Source organism: Diadema antillarum, unplaced genomic scaffold, assembly GCF_040938485.1.
Source record: "Diadema antillarum isolate AM-2024a unplaced genomic scaffold, OU_Dant_1.0 seq00001860_RagTag, whole genome shotgun sequence".
In the NCBI taxonomy this organism is placed as follows: Eukaryota; Metazoa; Echinodermata; class Echinoidea; order Diadematoida; family Diadematidae; genus Diadema; species Diadema antillarum.
Genome location: NW_027272531.1, coordinates 221863 through 244857, shown reverse-complemented (window position 1 = coordinate 244857; position 22995 = coordinate 221863). Strand labels below are relative to the sequence as shown.

Genomic DNA, 22995 nt, shown 5'->3' with positions numbered 1-22995 from the left:
TGTGTAGGAGTATATGGAAGCATGGGCTAAAAGCATAGATATGTACTGCTTACTCCACATTGACAAAAAAAGATTGTCGATACAAATTATTCACAAGTTCCATCATGCATGTCATATAATGAAGGTTAAAGATTGGAAGGTAGTCTACACACAAAGCCCTTGATTGATTTGTTTATATTGATTTACACAGACAGTGCTTAGTCCAGGAGCTCTGAATCATTTTAAAATTCAGTTTGTGGAAAGTTTGAAAGCCACTGCAATGCAGAAAACGGAAGACTGTTGCAAAAAGATACTAAACAGATGATAAAAGAGAAATCAAGGTAATTTCACAAATTGCCTTTGTCAAGAGAAATGTTATAATACTGGAAAGAGAATTCTTCAGTAGCATTGTTTCATTGTCTTGTTAGGTGTTTTTTTTTTCTAAAGTTCTATTCCGTTTCCTCACATGGTTTGCTTTTGGCCTCGATTGCAGCTTTGCGCTGAATCCTTGCATGATTAAACGACCAAGTAGGGTCTTTGTGCTGTAGACTAGCTACCGTTGAGCCTTGCTATGGTATGATGCTGATATCGGGTGTGGCCATGCTGACATTGCTGGATATTGCCTCAGGGTGTGTCTAGTAGGCGTGGTCAGCTACAAAGAGGGAATCCTGGGCAGCCCCCGCCTGACTCTCTCCGGTGTACTTGCCCACCGAGGCGAGTCCGTTGGCCTGTGAAAGCAAGAAATGAGGTGTGGTGTGCTCACTGAGAATCCTTTTTTTAAGGTTGGACTTACAGTGATAATTTTACCTGTATGATAATTCTCACTCTGAAATCATTCAGCATTACACCATATCTGTAATCTTAATCTTCAAGATGAAAAGATGACGGGAAAAGCTCTCATACTGATATACAAATCAGAAATTCTACATTCTAGAGAGTTGAAAACTTTGTAATGTGATGAATGCCTTACAAAGAAATAACACAAAACAACAACAGATGACATATGGAATGAAATCAGCAGCTTGATATCTCAAAACCAAATAATAATGCTTGAAACAGTTTACGATCACTTGGAAAATGGACAAACAAAACATAAAAAGGGAAAGAAAACTCACCCTTGCCCGGACAAGGAGGGCGTTCTGGCCTGCCTTAACGTTCTCCGGCTTGCCTCCCCACGCCTTGAGGACACTGGCCTGCAAGGCGCGGCCATAGGAGAAGGTGAGAGACCACGGCTTTTTCCCTTGGTACTTGTTGATGGCATTGAGGTTGATGGAGGCATCCTCCTCAGACTGTCCACCAGACAGGAAGGTGATGCCTGGAGGTGAGGGAGATGGAAGGAGTTACAAATGTAGGTCTTGGATCTTTGAAGGACTGGGCAGTACTTACACATCAATATCAGGTCTGCCAACAATCCCATATCAAAATCAGAGAAATTCCAACGAGCAATCAGGGAGATACCTTCACGTCACATGTATCTCAGTGGGCAAAATAATTCCATTATTAGGATGATTTCTACTCTCTCTTGCCAGGTTGTTAAGAGATAACTATGGGTGTGTTTGAGTGCTCTCCTAAAGCAACATGAACCGTACCGTACCCGCGCAAGAGGAGCGCTCAAACGCCCCTAAAGTGTGTTATAGAATGGGTAGTGAGAATCCTGCGATCTCATTGGTTGAGAGCTATGTGTTAATTTTGTACTGGCCGCACGCTGAGTGACAGTGATAAACATGTTATCGCGCACTTGTAGCAAGAGTACGCGCACTTGTAACAAAGGTTCACGCACTAAGCAAGCGTTCGCGCACTCAGTACGAGACGCCTATTGGCTAAAACAATCCTGCATCAGTTTTTACTGGATGCATGGTTCTGAAGAAAAACCATGCGTCCAGTAAAAACTGATGCATGGTTTTCGGGCTCTCGTCTATGGCAAGCCAAAAGGAAATGCATCCAGTAAATTTGTCCCCGGGTAACACAATAGAAAAATGGGTTTTTGGCAAGAAAATTACCCACTCTATAAAACAGATGACACACATGTCTTTTCGTGCGTCAGTCAGAATATAGTGTGCATGCGGTAACTATGCGCACAATTCCGACTGACTCACTCAGACCTGTGCGTCATTTGTATACCGTACCGAACTGAACTGAGCCAAAAGCGGACCACTTCCCAATGTGCTCCAAAATGATACCAACAGCATACCCAAAGTTTGCATGTAAAGAATGCACGGAACACGCACATGCGTCATAATGCAAAGAGTTTGTTCTCTTTGTTCGGGACATCAGTATAGTAAGTACTCTAGTTTCAGTGCGCCAGGTGAATCACCCTTTTGCTACAAAATGTGTGACCCCCTCTAAAAACAACTCACGAGGTATGCTTTCTCAACAGAGCACTCAAACACTCCAAATCTGGCACAGTTCAGTATGGTATGCGTTGGTTTAGTTCGCTTTGGTTCACTTTGGTTCGCTTTAGAGCGCTCGAACGCACCCTAAGTTTTCAGGTAACCTCCTCAAGAATCATGGAGACTTGGCAGGTAATTGGGCAGGTTCCAAAGAGCACTCAGGGAGACACTTGCGTGTAGTATTCTTACCATACGATATATTACTGCACTGACTCCAAAATCAGGGAAGTTTCTGTATTCAAATTCATGAAACATTAACGTCAATGTAGGGGTATTTGTCAATCAGTTGCAAAGTTTCTCTATTGTTGAGTGCCATATATTTTGCAACCATGGTATTTTACAAACTGGGACTTGATAGACCATCTAGCATGTGGTTAAATTCATGACTGCAAACCAAGGTGATGGAATGAGATACATTGTATACAAACTGTAGTTATCATTGCCTTCTGGCAAAAAGAGAAAGTGAAGCGAGTTCCCATCTTCAAGACAATACTATACATTATATTTGCATCATATTAGCATGCTGCTACTGTAGAATTAAATATATATGAAATCTTGTCCAGGTTGCTGACAAATGCATACTACCACGAAGAGTACACAGGGTGATATCTGACTTTCACCTGTCTTTCACATTCAGTGTTGTGATAACCACAGACAGTCTGTGGACTCTGTCATCAAACATTGATGTCATCACAGTGTATCAAGGCAAACATGTTGACAGTCAATATCAACTGCACCACAACATTATTCCCTCCCCCCCCCCCCCCCCCCCCAATCATGAACACAATAGTAGGCACGTCATTACTGTATCATGAGTCAATCCCTGGAACTTGATATGTTGATCAAGTTTAAAGATCCTGTACAAACTTTTATTTTCACGAGGGTTTGATTTTTGCAAATTTTGTGAATCACAGTTGGATTGCAAATTCAACAACAAGCGAAAATGTCTCCATGGGCTAGAGTAACAAATCATTTACGTTAACTTCGGCGTCAATTCGCGAAAATAACATCCCGCGAAAATGTCTACGACCTCCTCATTCACGAAAATAACAGCGTATACACTCAGGGTCCATTTTCATGAAGAGGTTTTATGATGATTGAACATACAACTGTTTAATAGTGGCAGCTGCCATCATAGCACAAACCAATCCGCTGCAGGTCTTTCAGCAGTTACTACAATAACCACACTTACTAACATTCATCTCACCAGCCTCGCATAATCACTACCCCCACCAACAAGCAAAATATTTTCAACTGTCTGAACAGCTAGTGCATTTCAATAGAAGCCTGCTGGCAACAACTGTATATACACTCCCCAATACCCACCTAGCACTATTTCTACCTACTTCTTCAAAGTAATGCTTGGCTGACTTAGACTGACTTTTAATTAAGTTTTGGGGCACCTTTTGCTTGCACTGGGGGTATAGGGCACAGTGGCTGTGTTCAGACCTACCCACTGCTATACCCACGTACCTGGCACTGCGGCTGGCACTGTCCTGTTCAGGGCGGTGACCGTTGCCTCGGCGATCTGCTCCGGTGTGTACTTCTTGGTGCAGGACTGTCCAGCTGTGACCATGTTGGGCTTCAGGAGGGTGCCCTCAAGGTAGACATGGTGGTCATTGAGGGCCTTGTAGGTAGCCGCAAGGACCTAGTGTGGGTCAGGAGTGTATACATTCAATGTTGATTCGTTGGCCACATACAACAAAAACACCAAAATCTTTACATCATTGATTGAAGTTGATATTGTGGCAAAACAAGGCAAAAATGGGCTACATATACCTAACATTCCTCGCAGCTAAAACTGAATTCGTGCAGAAAAAATATCATGAGAGGATGACAAGGCTTGACATCTAGTGTCCTGAGTATTAGAAATGATGCATGGCCATCAAGGCTTCACTGCAGTAGAAAAGCGAGGGCACACTCACCATCTCAGTCACATACATGGCCCTCTCCAGGTCATGGGTTCCGTCAGGGAGTACCTCGGGCTCTACGATGGGCACCAGACCATTCTGGAGGCAAAATGAAACAACAAACAAACACACTGTAGATATCTGACTTCAGGATTAGCTGCATCTCTGTTTGGAATGTTTGTTTATCGAAACAAAATCATTAGGTGTGTCCAGCACACATAATAACCAACATTTACTCTGGCCTATCATAATTGCAGGTAACCAATGCTGATCAAATCAAGATTTTTGATGTAAAAGTTGTTCTTTTGACACTAGTCACTTAGTCATCAACTCCTGTTTACCTCTTTTATCTTCAACTTAATTTGATTGTTCCAATATTCCCACCTACAACTGTTCTGCTTTCCCCAAACAAAATATGTTAGACGACTGTGGATCGAGGGTGAATGATTTGTATACTTTTTTGAAGACAATTGAATTTACACATGAAGATGATCTGGGTCTCCATACTCAACAACAGTAAAAGGGGGGGGGGGGGGGGGGGGAGGTGGGACAATGGATTTGAAGACCGACATCATCAATGCCACATTTCCTGCAAAGATTTGACACCCTGTCAGCTCAGATATCCAAGGAAGGAACTTCAAGCCATCATTAGGACAGTGAAGTCCTTATGGTGGAAACTGCGAATGATTGGAATAAAAGTCATCATGGCTGACAAGTCTAGAGAGACACTTGGTTGTTGCCTTGTTCTAAGCATACCATAATAGGTCCCCTCCCCCAGAGGAGCCCTAAAGCTGTCGGTCTTGCGGTTGCTTGCTGGTAAATGTTCACTGTTTTGGTAGTGTTCACATGATACAAATCAATTCAAATCACTTCAAATATGATGACTTCTACTACACACAAGTTCTTGAAAGTTCTATAAAGTCACAGGAATGTTATCTAAAGAGGATTGTAATATAATAATGATAACATGGTCATATTTTACCAAGAGAATTTAATCAATGTCAGCCTCAGTTATTCTGAAGGCAATATCACTGCCATTTCCCCTGCTTTACATGGTACCCAATTGTGCATTTGTTTGGGTTTGACAGTCACTCCATTTCAAATGTACTCTGCCATCAACAACTGTCCTTATTCACACCTAGCACCATATCTACACATCGTGTATAACATACCTTTTCCATGGATTGCTCTCTGTATGCAAACTTATGACTTAAATATTTCATACAAAAATTTCTGAGCATTCTCCACTGATCCTCATGTGATAATGAAATTGTTTGAGAGAATACTGAAGGCAGAACAAAATGAAAGATTCAGAGAAAAGTAACAGACACACAGACAGGAAAGAAGGAGTACTGGCAGAAATAACAAGAGAAAAATGATATAAGGAGAAAAGGATAGAAAAAGGGTAAGGCAGGGAGAGACAGACAAATGATAGGCAGAGCAAAGAAAGGAGAGAGTAACAAATGAAAATGATGTAGAGGCATTTCAGTGAATAAACGCTCCATCTGAGAGAAGAGAGTGAAGTACCTGCTGGCAGCAGACAGCATAGCGAGCCAAGACGTTGGCATTCTCCAAGACGGCCAGTGGAGACGGGGTGCTCTCGGTGATCTTCAGCACACACCTCCACTTGGCAAAGCGGGCTCCGCCCTCGTAGTACTTGGCGCACCGGCTGTTGAGGTCATCCAGACCCTGGGTGGTGACCTCGTTGATGTTGGTGGCTCCAGGGAGAGGGACCACGCCCTTATCCACCTGTCATAGAAGGTAATAACAATGGCAAATATTTTGAGAATATACTGCATGGTTTCAGACTAATTTCTGATGTAGTGTTTGTTCATTTATTAACCATATAACCAGATAACTAATGGGATAGACCAAAATGATGTTTACAAAATTCTATCAATTTACTTACGCACAACAGAAAAACATAAGTATATCCATTTTTTCCTAGAGGTGCACACAGTCAGTTATTAATCATTGTATCATTGTATCATACATATTTTTTCTTTGTTTTCTTCTTCTTTTGTTACTGTTAATATGCTGGTTATGTTAATGTTATTGTGTTGTCTAGTCTTTTTGTATGAATAGCACAAGTGGGCTTAGACACACCAGTATGAAGCGCCATATAAATGCAATTATTATCATTATAATTATTCTAAAGCAAACAGAAGAAAAAAAATCCTATGTAGGAAACAGAAGAAAATCCCCCAAAAGAACATGACTGGGCTCTAAATGATATAAGATACATGTGCATTCACCCTTGGTTGAGTTTTGAATCACAGAAATATTGTTCCACAAGCTGTATTCTTTGATTAAAAGCAGAAATAAACAGTAAAATGTATTGAGACCCTTTTTTTTCCCAATAGAATATAATTTAACCCCTCATATGGGATCGTCAAATCAATGGCAGCTCTAACTTTTATTTGTATTCGTATGTGTGAGGGTGTAAGTGTGTGTGTACATATTTGTGTGTTTTGAATGTGGGAGGGCAGGAAGATAGTTTAAATATGAAACCTCATTTTACATCAAGCACACTTTTTAAAACAAGGGTAACCTGTATTGACTACATCATTGTGGTTTTAGTACTAATTGCTCCCAAGAAAAAAAAAAAGAAGCAAAACTGTAGCATGCCCTTGAACAACAGAATTTCTCATTTGCATTGACTGATCACAGTGAAAGATTTACAGATCACCTCCCCCTTACAAAATATCTCTTAGCCATCATTATACACTTTAATATCAAACCTCAAATAAGATGTAGCAATCACTGTCAGTGTTCAAGGTTGATGATAGGGTTTATTTTCACTTGCCCAGAGTTAACCCTGGAGAAGCCAATCTGAAGCTGTGGTGCTTACAAATACCTGCTGACTGACTGGATAGGAAATTGCCATTTCCTCTCCACCACAGGTGTCCTATCGCAAAGTTTTACAAGTGATGTGAAAAACAGGCAGAATTCATGTCACAGTGGATTCGCTTCAAAACATATCGGACAGCTATCAGCAAATGCCCTGTTCGCACTCTGATGGATTTCGTGGCAAAAGAGAGCACTAGGTTAGAATGGCTTCAAAGGTCTTCTCACAGTCCTGGTTTCAGGTTAAAAAAGGACACAATTAAAATGCTACAATGTCTGTTTGTTTGTTTGTCTTTGAAGAAGAAATTATTTTTGGTCATTTGAGGGAAAACTTCAGGCAAGACTAGAGGGCTACAAGGCAGTGTGGGATAGCTGCATGCACTAAGGGATACCTTTAGTCAGCAAGATTGAATTTGGGTAGTGAGGGTTGGGAACGGGCAACAAGGAAAGCCTGTGAGTGGTGAGGAAGACTAAGTACATGCACTAAAGGAAGGGTTTGAGAAGAAAATAAGGAGCACTTCAGGCAGAGTGGGGGAGCTACATGCAGTGAGCGATGGCTGTTAATGAGAAGAAACTTTCTACAGAGTGGGTAGGCTACAGCAAAGAACGGAAGAGCTCTATGACATAGAGTCTCAGGTAGTGAGGAAGGGCTGCTGACAGTGTGACACAAGCTTAAAGACAGTGCTGGAAAGGAGGGTTAACTAAAGGGATGGTACAGTATTGGTGGAGATGAGAATTGGGCTTGTAACTTTTTGCGAGAACCAAAACTATACGATCCCTTTAAGCTATGAAGGAGGGCTTCAGTCGCACCTTGATTCCTGGGATGATACCACAGTCCTGGATGAGTTTGGTGAAGGGTGTCCCATCATCAGCCTTCTGCCAGAAAGTCTCATCAAAGAGGATGACTCCACTGATGTAGTTGCCAACCTCCTTGTCGGCGGTGAAGAGGAGCTGGCGGTAGTGACGGCGGTTATCGTCTGTGTTCTCCAGCCCGATGTTGGCCAGACGCTTGCCCATCGTGCCTGAAAGGGGCATAAAAAAACACAAAACACAGCTATACTACGTCATCTTTCATATCTTATAATATTGCAGGGAAATCTGCCAGCAACTGTAAAATGATGAATGCATTTCGGTCCTTGTCCCATCTCCACTTTCACAGAGCAAGACGATGGACGTGATGGATTTTTCATTGAAAACAATTTGTTATGCCCCCTGAAGGTTGAAGAGGGACCAATGGGTGCGAATGCCATCAATCTGCATTCATTTATCAGTCAGTCATGTCATATCATACCTACATTGTACTTGCACAACCTTCTTGCACAAAACAGCTTTCCAACTGTCATTTCCATCATGACCAAACATCAGTTAAATATGTGCTCACAGCATCTCCATACATCGCTGTTCACGGTCACATGCAAGGGTCAGAGGTTATTGAAGGTCATGTGTAAGAGTTGCACATAATGTTGTTACACATTACTTGCAGTAATGGTTCTTTTCTTCAGCTTTACAATTCGATATTGAGGTTAATTTTTTAACTTCCACATAAAGTTTTCACACTTTGTGTTTCATTCATGTACTTCACATTGAAGTGTTACTGAATGCATTTCAAATCGACCAAAGTAAAGGATGACACAATCCAGCAGTTAATCCAGCAGTCAAAATGCTTTGATTTGTTAAGAAAATGCCCAAAATACGGGATGAATATCTTTGATTTTTTTTTTCACCTGTGCTCTCATCAGCGGCCAGGATGCCGTGGCCCGGCCTGACGATGGCATCGGCAGTCGCCTTCAGCTCCTTGCGCCTCTCCTCACTGAGGGTGCCGCACATTCCGACTGGCATGGTGATGAGATTCAGTGGGGGTCACGTGTACACAAAGATGAAAGCTGTAGCAGAGAGTCAGATGGGACAGGGAAAATGAGCAAGAAACGTGAAGGGAAGTCTTCAAAAAATACACATCATACTTTCACAAATGCTATACATTATTATCAGTATCATTTACAGATGATATCCTACTGGATATTGTCACTATAGGGTCATCATTATCTTTACTTCAAAATGTTAAAACATAATCAATAAATTTGACATTCACAAGAGTCAATAGTGTCTGGAGAGGCACAATTATAAAGGTTACCAAAAAGGACATGAATATTCTACCGTCAATATCTACTTCTTCAATCTTCTGGATATTATTCAAAGAGACAGCTATCATCAACTCAATCGACGATCTAAAAAACAAAGACGTCACTACAACATTAAATTTCCAATCGGGTTTACCATGTACATCCTCCCTTTAAAGTCTCTGAGGTCTATAAAAAAGTACATTAATCTGTACTATCATAATTTATAAAATGGGTTCAAGAATGTAGCCAATTGGAAGCGCTGAAATGAGTCACGTGTGCGTGCATTAATTTCTTACTAACATGCACGGCCTGACGTCACAATGTTTACACTAGCAGTGCGCACTCAATCAGTTGTTACAAGTGCGTCGCGCGCTACTATACGCACTGTCAATCCTGTAAACAACTTCTAGTTCGGGCTGCGCTGCCGGCCGGCCTTTCTTGTGCATAACATGTGGCGTACTTATACTCTTAACGTATAATACTTATATGTGCGGGATTTCCAAGTGCGATGTGCGTAAATGTTTGGGACGAACATCTTCGGACATCTTGACTCTCTAGCGAGTGCTACATGTAGCTGACTGGTAGTGACCCACAAAGGTACGTGAAAAATGCTGTTAGTTTTCGACCCATTTTACAAAACAAATGATGCACAGGATTATTTCGTGGCATTAGTGAAGGTGTGGCGCACTCGAGAGTATTGACTCTATCCAGTGCATCATTTGTATAGTAATATATTTTTACAAGTTCTGATCACTCATTTCAACTTGATATTCAATGTCACCAGCATTCCCTATTTAGATATGATTCAAGGTCTGAATCTTAGACTACAAGAGAACTTGACAGCTCAACGCTATATACGCTGTACACTGTACAACCTATGCTAACTGTAAAGTTCAATGATGTCCTCAATCTGGGGCACCTTGGCAAAACAGACAGCAGGGGTGCCTGGGTGCATCAGGCTAGCATACCAAATGTGTCAAATCTACAAGTCAAACAACAGCCTGTGGACACATGTAGGCTCTCTTCTAGACCCTTCTGTTTTATATCCATATTTCATTTCTTTCCTAAGTGTGAGTGTTGAAGAGCCTCTTCATCAACAAATTGCCTAGTCAAGGGTTACCAACACTTCAATCACATAAATTATTTTCTCACCCATTCACATCTGGCAGCATTGAAAATATTCAAGCAAAATGAGTAGGAAATCAACCGAGTACTTTGTCCATTTCTATAAGATACTGAAATCATCGACTTTCTTTTATAGTAATATATCCACATGATTTCAGGTGTCTATGGGTAAATACGGTATACTCTGGCTGAGATCGAATGGAAGATACATTGTAGTAGACATGGCCCAAGTGTGAGGTTTAAAGGGATGGTACAGTATTGATGGAGAAAATTGGGCTTTTAACTTTTTGCGAGATACCAAGAAAACAATTATGAAATGGTACAGAGCACGCCATTCTAAGAGGAATTCAAAGTTGATTTAATGAAAATCGGTTTTGGAATGACTGAAACATCCAAAAACAAAGTAACACAAAGCGATCGTCATAAAATGCGGGTCCCACATTTTATTAGAATCGCTCTTTTTTTGGATATCTCAGCCATTTCAAAACCAATCTTCATCAAATAAATGTTGAATTCCTCATAGAATTACATGCTCTTTCATATTTCATAAGAGGTTTCTCATTATCTCACCAAAAAATGTTAGTAACCTGAAATTAGGTCTCAACCAAAACTATACGATCCCTTTAAACACGAACAGGAGGCTATGACCATCTTCAAATTCTGTCGACTACTGTACAATCCCTTCATTGCTCCAGCGCTTTTTGGAGAGCACACAACGGTACTGGATGACATTCATGTCTTGTACATGTTGTATGTGATGAGCTGATGACCTGAACAGCAAGGCAAAGCATGCCTGGCAGAAAGATCACAGTCATTCCAACAGTAACAGACAGACCAGAGACAAGGCACAAAATGACTGCCACTCAAACATACTGTAGGGCTGTTCAAACGCAAAAGATGCTGCTCCAGCCAAACTTAAGCAACAGTAGGATACTAGTCTTTTTAATAAATTGCTCTCTTATGCAGTCCCTGCCCTCCCCCCCCCCCCCAAAAAAAAAAAAAAAAAGAGTATCATGTTTTAAATACATATAACAAACTGCATCTAAATAAAAAACTTCAGGGTAAGTTTACATTTCAAATTTCTTTTTTCAGTTTTTGGTTAATATCTACCATGTACAATGCCAATTCATTCCTCTTCGTACAAACACAGAGATGTAAAGTCCTTCTGGCCACAAATTGAATTTGTCAAAAAAAAAACAACAACATCAAAAACAATTGTATCATTCACTAGATGTAAATACAATAATTTTACCTTGTGACCTTCTCAATGGTGTAACAAAATAAAGTGGCATTTAAGTTCATGATCTTGCAAACAATTGTATGTACAAAGAGTTTTCAATTCAGAAGTTTTATAGGAACTAATAGACTTGAAGCTGCCATCAATATTTCATAAGTGTTTGGCCGCGAATAAATGCCTCATAAACTGTGACTTTGACCAGTGTCTCCTTTAAAGAGTACATCAATAAGCAGGAACCCATGGCCATTCATTTCTTCAAAGTTTGCTGGGTGTCACAGGCGAAAGTTCAAATCAGGTTATGTAAAGAATATTACGATAATTCTTTAATTTTGCTTTGTTTTGTAGGGTATTTCGCTCAGGTGAGCTAAAATGTCAGAAAGAGTTCATAATCATGAAATAATGACACAACACACATTTGTATACTGTAATATGTAGGTACTGGTCTTGAACTTGGCAAAAAAGTTTGATACCCTTGTGTGCCCATTTACAACTGTATGTACTCACTGCTACAATACCATATCCTTATAAATCTTTAGACCTACAGTGTACAGGCAAGCAATGGGCAGACATACTAAAGGAGTGTTCCATATCAGTGGATACTGGTAAATGCCCTGTCCTACAAATTAGTAATATACAAGCAAAAGATTTAAAGAAACTTTATTTTATGTTTTCACCTTTAAGTATTAAACAGAGGAATGATTTCTAAGGTCTCAATTATTTGCATGTGCTTAGTATTTTCCCCTGTAATACCATGGTATGCCCACAAACATATGATGCTATTATGCACATGTGTATTAATTCCTCTTTCAATAAAGCAAATGTGTTGTATGAATTGCTACAAAACCACACCAATCTTCCAAGCTCATTCAGCCTGAAAAAACAGAAAGAAGACAAAATCTGCTGTAGTGTGATTTTTTTTTAATTTTTTTTGTTTCCTTTGAATTCTAGCCTTGTGTGAGCCACTCACGTCATAGGTGCAAACATTCTGATCAAGTTACCACATCCGTATCTCGAATGAGGAAAGATCTCAACTTCTTATCACATGACTCTTTGCTCTTATTGTTACGTGACCTTAAGATTTATACAATAAAAAGATAACATTCTAACACAAAGAGTACACTAGAAAATATTTATGGCACTGGAGAAGATATCAGTGCATTACCTGTCAAAATTCATGATTTAACTTCTGATTGGCCTGACTCGTAATCACCGATGCTGGCATGTAAAATATTGACTGGAAAAAGAATCACTATAAAAAATGAGGTGTTTGTAAAAGAGTACAAGTGAAGGCCTACATCTGTATATACTGTCATTCATTATGCCTGATTACATCATAATCCATGTGATGATTATGTTAGCCAAACAAAATGCTAATCACAATACATACTGTACGTTGCACATTGAAAATATGAATTATCGTATCAAGTTACGATTGTACCCGCTGTGAGTTCTACAGGCAGCTGTGTTTACTAAGTGAACTCTGTCAGCTATTGGCTGTTTCTGCTCAAAGTTCTTGACTTTAGTGCTGCTCGGGCAGTAAAAATTTAACAATGTTTGCTATTTGTTTACAGGGTCACCTCCACAAACTTCGCACAAAGGCCCATGCCAGCAGAGCTATAGAAACGGAATTGCTAGACCTGGCAAAGCATGACCACTTTTGATGCCAAGTTCTATGGCACACTATTCTGCAATAGACCAAGAAGACGGCGACTGATACCCGAGCTGTACTCTTCTCATTAGAATAGACTGCTTCCGAAATTTCCATTAAAAATTTAAGCAATAATCCACTCCATGGTCAGAATGGGGGGAGGGTCGAGTTGAGGTGGGTAAAAATAAATCGAACACACAGGAAAGTTTGTAAGTCAAAATAAAGAATACATGATACAGTTTTCTTGTACGGTAACTCATTATTCAAGCTTGCATCTTTTAGTCAGTAACATCTGCACACATGCTACTTCCCATTATGCAATGTACATAGATCTTGTTGTAATGGGATCATGAAGCCAAGATTGTGTCATCGTGCATCATATCACTCACTGAACAGAATGAACTACAGTTGATCCACAGCCAAATTACATGTACCCTGTTTCCACCAAATTTTACTCTGAAGTACCCCTTAGGATGTACCGGCACATGCCTAGAAGCCCACTAGATCAACATCCCCTTTCTCAGCACAAGTTGCCTGGGGTGTATTAAAGGGTTCTGGAGGTCACATAAAACTAAACTACACTGACAAAATTTTCTGCATTACTCAAAATCTACTTAGCATTTTGCAAGAGAGTTACAAAGTATTACAAGATGTGACATCATGTTTGTTTGTTACTGTGCAGGACACTGAAGTTAATTATTTGTGGAGACAAGATGAACAATGTATGGGCTGAACATAATATACTGCTTATGAGCTTGCAAATTGTGTGACCACTGTGTTGCCTACAAGATAAACATATCTTTTTACTTCCTAATGTGCAACAGTCACCCATACCACTGAATGCCAAAGGTTAGCAGTACAGAGACAGTACTGAGGAAAAGGGGGAAAAATCATCATGTGCACCAACAGCAGAAGTTTAGAGACCATCAAATAGGTCTACATACATGTACATAATGGGACATAGAGGCTTGGTTGTACAATAAATATTAAAGAAAACTATACAGGAAAGGCTTCTTTGGAGACTACAAGATGCAGCATTGAATATCAACAGTGCTTTGCATGCACGTGAAGAGCTGGTGATATCTGGGACAGCAATATTACAGTTAGGCTCCCTTCCAGGCTCAATTTCTGTATCATCCATGAACAAGATAACCAAAACTCATTCACTTTGCTTTTCATTTTCAAAACATGAAGGATTTCCTGTGTAATTCTCCACTCTTTTTGTATTATTTTTCATGAAATATTCATCAGTATTTGATGGTGCAACCCCCCTTTTTTTGTGACAAAAGTCTCAAGTCTCCTGAAATGAGGCTACTGCAGAAGTTGACCTGGAAGAGGTTGCATTACTGATTGCACGTAGACCACAGCCATCACGCAGACACCATCCGCTGCTTGGATGCAAGCTTAATGAGCACATACAACTTTGTATGTGCGCAGGAGAGGCACATGCATGGAGGGTGCAATTTAGGCATCGCCAGTCATGTATGCCTGTGTAGGGTACATACTGTATGCAGCATCTAAGCAGACTGGTCATTAATCTCTTACATTCTCTCTCTAAATAGGTTTTGATTACTTGACATTAAACTGAACTGTCTTATAACCAACACATACACTGTACATTGTACATTTGTATACTGAGGGGCAGGTCTGCCAAGGGAAAACAAATGTACCTCACATAGTACGGATGGCTGACTAACCCTTACACAGCTATAGGCTGAAAATAAAATCACTTAACATTTCAGTACAATTGTATCAGCAAGATAATGACCCTGGTACATGGTTAATTGTCTCAGAAATTATAACACTCTTTTTTTTTTTCTTTTCTTTTTTTTTTGAATGAGCATGCAAGCACTGTTGAAGATGGACTATTGGTGAACCTTGTGTCACTGTGTGCTAGAGACGGGTGAATGGGGGTTTAGATCGCACAGACAAAACATTGTACATAGCAGATAGGCAGTGTTGTCACCTTCCTCAATATGTGTATTATTGTGTATTACTGAGCATTCTTTGAAGATGCTTTGCCATAATTAGCCACAATCTATACGTAATAACAGATGTGGTGTATGCTTGCTGTACATTTTTATCCAATTATTTATTTACTCTTGTACAATTTGTACTTTTATCAATGTTGATGCCAATGTTTTAAAAAGATGCATGAACTAAAAGTAATGATAGGTTACAGTTCTTTCTTGACTACATGTACAGGAGAAAGTCGTATGACTACTATCCAGTATACAAACAAGTCTCAACAAGTAGACTTACTATGTACATTGTATTAGAATCATGCATGCAAATAAACCAATTATATGATAATTCTGTCTGTAGGTATCTAGCAAAAAGTCAAAAGCTGAATCCTCATCTCAACCAATACTACAGTATACCATCCCTTTTTACTAAGAAACTACATTGTACAATGTACATCTGTAAGTGGCAGACCAGTTACTGTATAATATGGCAATTTCTTTCTAGCCTGTAATATCATTACTCTACAAAGTTTTAATCAGTCTCTTTGTAAAATGCCCATCCCTTCTAAAATTGTCACTATACCCTATTTGGTATGCCCACTGTTTAACCCGTTGAGGATGAGTCCCGCATATACTCGGGCAAGCATCTATGGGTACTGCATGTTGTAGCAAAATCAGCCCATCCTCAGCATCACAAACTTTTGGGAAGTCACCTATAAGGTACATAAAATGCCCTTGTCAAATTCAGTCTTCCAGATATGCTAAAATTGCATGAGCATACCCCATACATATCATAACTGAAGTGGCATACCCAAACCAGCATCAAAATGCAAAAATCATCAGCATGCAAGTTCCTTTACTTGAAACTGTACTGCATATCACACTTACCTCCCCCTTCCCAGTATGCATACCCCTAGTACTGGTCAACCAATGTAGGCTGGCAGGGAACCACTTTGCTGGTAGATAATTTTGAGGTGAATTAAGTATACACAGCCCAGTCGCTGTATAAATATAGTTTGCACAGTGTCTGGTCGGGCTAGAGGTGAATCAGAAAACACACAATAAACCTGGTACCTATGTGTGATTACTTTGTACATGCACTTTGTATGATCATCCTTCACAGCAGGAAGCCAGCAGGCTAACCAACTACTGCCAATTTTCATCCTTTTTAGCTCTTTTCATGCAGCAATAAAAAAAAAAAAGTTTGTGGTGAAGCTTCCTTCTCTAATCCAATATTGTTAATTTCTTGATTATCTCTCCCCCCCCCCAAAAAAAAAACCCAAAGAATCTTATAAAATATATTGATGCAAATATTTTAATGTTAGTAGTTTGTCTTCAAGAAAGATAAAGCACTGTAATCCTCTCCCCATACCCCTCTTCCTCACATTGTAGTTTGGGGGTCCAAAGAAGAAATACAGACAACTCCCATTATAATGAAGTCTATGGGACCAGCAGTTTTCTTTCATTATATAAAGCTGTTATTTTTGCAAGGGTTCAATTTTCATGATTTTCACGAATCACTGTTGGACCGCGAATTCAACCACACGCAGAAATATCTGACTGACAGACATTAGTGCACTCATGACGGCCGAGGTGTCAAAATGGCAAAAATAACATCTCCCGAAAATGTCCTTGATCTCCTCATTCGTGAAAATATCTGTACGCAAAAATAACACCTTATACAGTAGTCAAAACATAAAGTACACACAGCCAAAGAATTCTTGGGGCCTCATTTTTTACTCCATTGTTATGGGGAGATCAGATTTGTTATGTATGAAACCGTGTTTGCTATAATGGGAGTACACTGTATGAATAATTCATCCACACTCTAAAAATGACATATATTTGGGGTGAGACACTACTTTTTAGATGTCAATTATGATAAACACTATTAAACTTACATACACACAGGATGAATAATTGTTTTTTTTATCTACTGTAGTAGCTCACTCAAGTACTGGCATGTCATCCTGCATAAAAGATAAACATCCCTGTAGATGTACATTGTTTTGCAATTCAGTTAGATGACCCACAAAACCAAACCAGGAAATACCACTGTGTGGCTTATTGTACGGTTCATTGCTGTACTTCATTCAGTGTGTGAACTGAAAAGTACAATGAGTGAATCAGCATTTCTATGTGTAATTCTTTTTTTTTTTTTTTTTTTGGGGGGGGGTCTTTTTTCCGTTTGAACACCAATGAGCCTTGTCATGCCGATACACAATGACTTAACAAAAACATGAGGTACCTGTAACTGTACTTGACAGTGGGTTTGCAAGTTTTATTTAGCCTTTTAATGTGTGTGTGTGTGTGTGTGTGTGTGTGTGTGTGGTATGTGGTGTGTGTGTGTATGTGGTGTGTGTGGTATGTGGTGTGTGTGGTATGTGGTGTGTGTGGTATATGTGTATGTGCACACACACACATACACATATGTGTGTGTGTACACACACACAAGTTTTGTGATGTGTGTGAAGGAGAATACATACAAAAGACACATATCATAGATTGGGAAACAGCACTGTCAACAGTAATGACTTGCATGTAAACACTTGCATTCCAAGTGCTTTGCATGCTCTACAACTGTACGTATCCATATCCAACGCTGTACACTGGCACTGGTCCGATGTTCCTTGACCAGTGAAAATCACCGTGGGACCAGTAACTTTTTCAGGAATGGACCAGTAAAAAATGAAGTAACTGGGTAGGGCCTACCTACTGGTCCGACAGTCAGGTCGGACCAGTAGAAAAAATGGGCTAGTGTGCAGCCCTACCATACCATTCTCTTTTTCTACTTGCTCTTAATCATCTATTATGATGTGCAACATTCCATGTATTTCACTCCTACAGTTTTATTGCATTTCTATTAAAACACATTAATTCAAAAGACATCCATGAATTTCTGCAGGCATAGAGTACAATTAAGTTAAACACAAAATTATAAACTGGCCACATTGTCCTGTTTTCTTTTCTTGTGTACATTCGACCTGAGGCACTGACTGCAATGAGCAGACAGTGGGGGGAATAAAGGATTAAACAAAACCTAAAGAAGATGAAATAAAATTTACATTTTAACAGCAATAGCAGTCTGGAAGCCTGCTTTCAGATGTACTGTAGTCTCCTGAATTCTGCAAAGCATGGAAATATATTCATACTTTGCAGTTTGTGGGTTGAGTTTGGATACAGCAAATAGTGTACAGTGTACAAATGTAGGTGTGCACACTATAAGCAGGGTCATGATAACAAAAGTATCACATGCTACTAGTACTCTGCCATTCATCATTTGGCTTCTAGAGGGACACAAGACAAATGGAATCTCACTCGACAGAGATAAGATGATTTTCGCTGTAAACCAGGGCACCATTTTGAAGATACTGCTGTAGCATGAATGTGAGTCAGCCAAAATGCATCATGTACAACATTTGACAGTAAAAATGCTTCCCTGGTCACATTCAAGCTCAAATAAAAATACAGTACACCCTATATGCTATCAAAGAAAAAAAAACACATGTTCACATTCATTTTCTACTTTCAAGGAGTGTGTCTTCTTGTTTCACAGAAATTTAAAAATAATAATATCAGGTCTATGCTATAATATACATCCTTGTAAATATGGAACTGAATGTTGTGATACAAGTACATTTACCATGCCACCTTACATTTCAACTCTCATAAAGCTCATAGCTCTATTATGCTTCTAAAGGACTACTTGTTAGTCTGTGAGTTTTACTTGTGTCAAACTCTTTTTCACTCACAGCACATAATTATACCTTGATCACACTGTGGTGTGAACATCACATACTGTAGTCAAACCACTGCTGTACATACATTGTACATGACACAATGTTAATGTCATACATTCAAAATCCAACTCATTTAACTCTAAAATCAGGCATGCAAGGCATTTTCAAATTAAGTACTGACCTAAAAGTTAAATCAATATACTTTAACAAAAGCAAGAACAATACAACACTCACAAAGGACTGGGGAATTGGTCAACCAGCACCACGATTCAATGAAAGCCGTTCACTGCTGTGCGCTTTTAACCTCAGAACTGTGCAATTTAGGGATTCCAACCGAGTGCAAACCGTGCCACGTTGTTATTGATGAAAAAGGTTTAGGTTTTGGCTAGGAACAGCTGTTATTCATATGCAAATGCCAAGCCCCCAACGCATCAGCCAATCAGGAAGAAGAGAAAGAGGGTGTGTGTCCCACCACTACCGTGGATTCTCTGCAAACTATGAAGCCATGCATTGTACATTGTGTACCCTTTAGTTTTAGCTGTCTGAGGCACAGTACCACATGTGGGTGCCAGTAAAACGGCTCTTGATATGACCTTCTCATGCCTTTCACAAAGGTATTACACAGGTACAATGCACCCCCAGAAATCTGGAAAGTTCTGTTAGTATCCGCCATCTTTCAGAATGCCTGACCTTTAATTAGGTGAAGATGGATTGCTTTTAAATGAATGACATGTAGAGTAGAGATTTTAAAAGACTGGAACAGTATTTAATATGCTTTATGGTTCTGTTTATTATCAGCAGCAAATTTCTAATTTCCACAACGTGACCTTTTCAGTCACAAACTAATTATTGTAATATTCTTTACAATCTAATTTATAATGTACATCACATGCATCAGACCTGAATTCAGACAGAGTGCCAACTTTTAGTTAGATTCACCAGAACTGATTCCCCTAAACAAACACAGTTTTATAAGATAATATGCAGGGCTGCTAACATTCCTATCACAATCACAGGGCTTCCAAAGGGCAATTGGAAGATAATGTACATGTAAATGAGTGTTACATGGACATTTAAGTATGCATATCAATAGGTACAAATATTTCTCTAATCAGGGAGATTTTCATACTCTATTGCGAGAAAATGAAGACATATTAAAATTTCAAAGAGTCACCTAGGAAATCAGGGAGACTTGGCAGCTCTGTATTATGATGAAAGGGGATATAAAATCCAACTATCACCTACCATTGTGCAACCAGTAAGTGCTTGGTGAATGCAAACTCAGTCTTTTGATACCACAGAACTTTAAATTAATACTAAACAGGGAACACACTCATAAAAGGCTGCTTTCTGTCTGGCTTCCTGGCAATCTGATAAATTTTGCACTTCCATTTTCATAAAAATATAAAGTAAGCACAAATTAATTATTACTTGTGCACTCACATGTCAGTTTTAATGTTACGTGCTTGCTGTTTTGTATTGAACATTCACACATGAAGAGGTTTCAAAGAACTTTATAAAGGGTCAACAAATATGACCTTTAAAGGTATTAGCCCACATTTGCAAACCCACGAAAATCGAAACTGCATAAAATAGGTCCAATACTTGTATGACTTCAAGTACAAGTTATAACAGTAACATACCTCACCTGTTGCTCTTTGTCTATACCATTCGATAAAAGAGAGAAAATCATCGTTTTAAAATCAATTTTCAAACCGGGTCAACCCGACCCAAAATCGAATTACGAGCGCGGGCTAGCTACGTACATGTAACTTACACATGTATCGCATGCATGTAGTATGTACGTGGACCGGAGCTATAGCGAGCATTGTACGCATGCATACGGTGCATTTTCATTTATTTTTATGAAAGTAATGGACTAATTGGAACGAAATTTTGCACAGGTGTTTACTGCAATCATACCCAAACTCCATGCTAACTATAAGACCAATTGCTGCAGGTTTACAAATGTGGGCTAGTACCTTTAATATCTTGTGATTTTACGAAGTCTCAGTGCTTTTTACTTAATAAAAATAAATCTAACACATACTTTGTCGCTTCATAGAGGAGTTATGAGCATATTCTTAGAACTTTTAATTCAATTATATCCACAAGAGAAAGGACTATCAGGCTCAGGCAATGTGTAATGGACGCAACACTTTTTACTGAACTCAAGCCGAGAAACTCTAGTTGATTTAAAAAAAAAAAATGTAACACCCATCAGCCATGATAGAATATCATAGCTTTCCTTTTACATTGTTAAATCAAGGTGAAATTCTGGAGACAGAGAATGTGGGTCAGTACTTGCTTCAGCATACACAACCTCACAACACCACCTCCAGACTGTCACCTTGCATCATAACTATCTTCAATTTATGAACATCAAGAGCTACAATGTACATCATTTTTCATTACCCTGATATAAGAGGCCAGACTTTACAAAACCTCTCCTGGCATTAGGGCCTACCCTTTCAGGGCTCCAAGAGCATAAGGAGATTTGCAGAAAGCTTGGGGTGCTACAAAGCATCTTGCTTGTCTCAGATCTTTTGTAATCTGCACTGCAGCCAATACTCCTGGTAGAAGCTGCATTACACATCAAGTTGATAGCTTGTATAGTCAGTCAGTCTGCATACAATTTTGTGAGTTCAGCCGAAGCACATGCTTCTCTTTCAGGCTGAGTGGCCATGTCTTGGCTCCGCTATCAGCACAGATGCGACTGCCGCAACAAGAAGTTGCCATATAATATTCTCCTTTCACAGTAGTTACGTATTATACATGACATTCACTGGCAGCCATACAAACACTGTGAACAACTTTACCAGCCGACAGTTTATGACCCTTCACACACCAACACTCCAGGAGAGTGCAGTGGGATAGTCAAAGTTGGCATCATGCTGGATATGTTTAGCTGGTGTAGGACTAAAGAAACTACATGGTATCTAAACATAATAATAAAATGAGAGATCAATTAAAAACTAGATGAAAGTAACTTAATAAGAAGGTAAGAAAGAATTACGGTATTCAGGTTGAAAAGGAAAATTAATAAGAAAAGGATGTAAATATTATGTCAAAACGAAACATGTGAAAAAGATATTGGGAGGGAAAAAAGGAAAGGTACAAATTGTTGGTTGGAGGGAAAGATAACCAGTAAAGGAAACAACGATTAGGCAGAATGTAAGATTGAACAGGAAATTGAGAAAGTTAGACTGAGGAAAGCCACAAAGAAATTATAAATAGGAGGGAAAGGGAAAGTTCGGAATAGGGCCTACCTGAAACTGAAAGAAAAGAAGATAGAATTAAACTAGAAATGTCGCTACAGCGACTGGTTATACCCCCGCCAAACAACATTTCATAAGCTTTGGTCAAAACAACATTTCATAAGCTTTGGTCAAAAAACTGAGGAAGTAGTTAAATCCGCAAGATCTTTCCTTGATCTTCTGCCATTTATATGCCGTTACCATGGCAACGCAGCTTCCGACACGTCCTAAAAATATGTCTTCCACATCTTCCCACCAAGATCAAGGTGTGTGCCACATTTCATAAGCTTTGGTCAAAAAACTGAGGAAGTAGTTAAATCCGCAAGATCTTTCCTTGATCTTCTGCCATTAATATGCCATTACCATGGCAACGTACTTTCGGGTACTGTCAAAAAATGCGTCTTGCACATCTACAACCAAAGGCACACATCTGTACCAAGTTTCATGGAAATTGGGCAAAAACTGAGGAAGTAGTTTGCAACACAAAATTTTCCATCATTTTGGCTCATAATATGTGAGCTGTTACCATGGCAACATACTTTTTGTCACTGTCAAGAAATGTGTCATGCTGACCTATATCCTAAGACAAACATTCAATATGAATTCCATGAGAATTGGAAGAACACTGATGAAGCAGTTTTGCCATGAAGCATTTTGCCCTATATTTTACCAATAACATGCCGTTACCATGGCAACGCACTTTTTGCCACTGCGGAAATATGTGCCTTGCACATTAACATATTCAGATGAACATCTGTACCTAATTTCATAAAAATTG

The 22995-nt window shown here is 39.4% G+C and overlaps 1 protein-coding gene and 1 non-coding gene across 2 annotated transcripts; both read right to left on the bottom strand.

Annotated features, from left to right (window-relative positions):
* Positions 1 to 202: 202 nt before the first annotated feature.
* Positions 203 to 19215, bottom strand: LOC139712818 (fructose-bisphosphate aldolase-like). Its single transcript, XM_071624609.1, has 8 exons — positions 19195 to 19215; positions 8851 to 9009; positions 7937 to 8148; positions 5807 to 6028; positions 4295 to 4378; positions 3843 to 4017; positions 1095 to 1294; positions 203 to 707 (listed from the first exon to the last, which is right to left on the bottom strand). Exons 2-8 carry the CDS (start codon positions 8963 to 8965, stop codon positions 615 to 617), a joined length of 1101 nt encoding a protein of 366 aa, XP_071480710.1. The 5' UTR covers positions 8966 to 9009; positions 19195 to 19215; the 3' UTR covers positions 203 to 614.
* Positions 4891 to 4990, bottom strand: LOC139712821 (small nucleolar RNA SNORD14). The gene has a single exon (XR_011709599.1). It is a non-coding gene; the product is annotated as a small nucleolar RNA SNORD14 (small nucleolar RNA).
* Positions 19216 to 22995: the final 3780 nt, after the last annotated feature.

What these genes read in the sequence shown, in the direction of transcription:
- LOC139712818 (XM_071624609.1), bottom strand. Translation starts at nt 8,965, where the DNA reads ATGCCAGTCGGAATGTGCGGCACCCTCAGTGAGGAGAGGCGCAAGGAG. An exon ending in AGTGCCAGCCGCAGTGCCAG is followed by an intron (nt 1,295 to 3,842) that starts GTACGTGGGTAT and finishes CCTCACCTCCAG; the next exon opens with GCATCACCTTCCTGTCTGGT. An exon ending in CCCTCCTTGTCCGGGCAAGG is followed by an intron (nt 708 to 1,094) that starts GTGAGTTTTCTT and finishes TTGCTTTCACAG; the next exon opens with GCCAACGGACTCGCCTCGGT.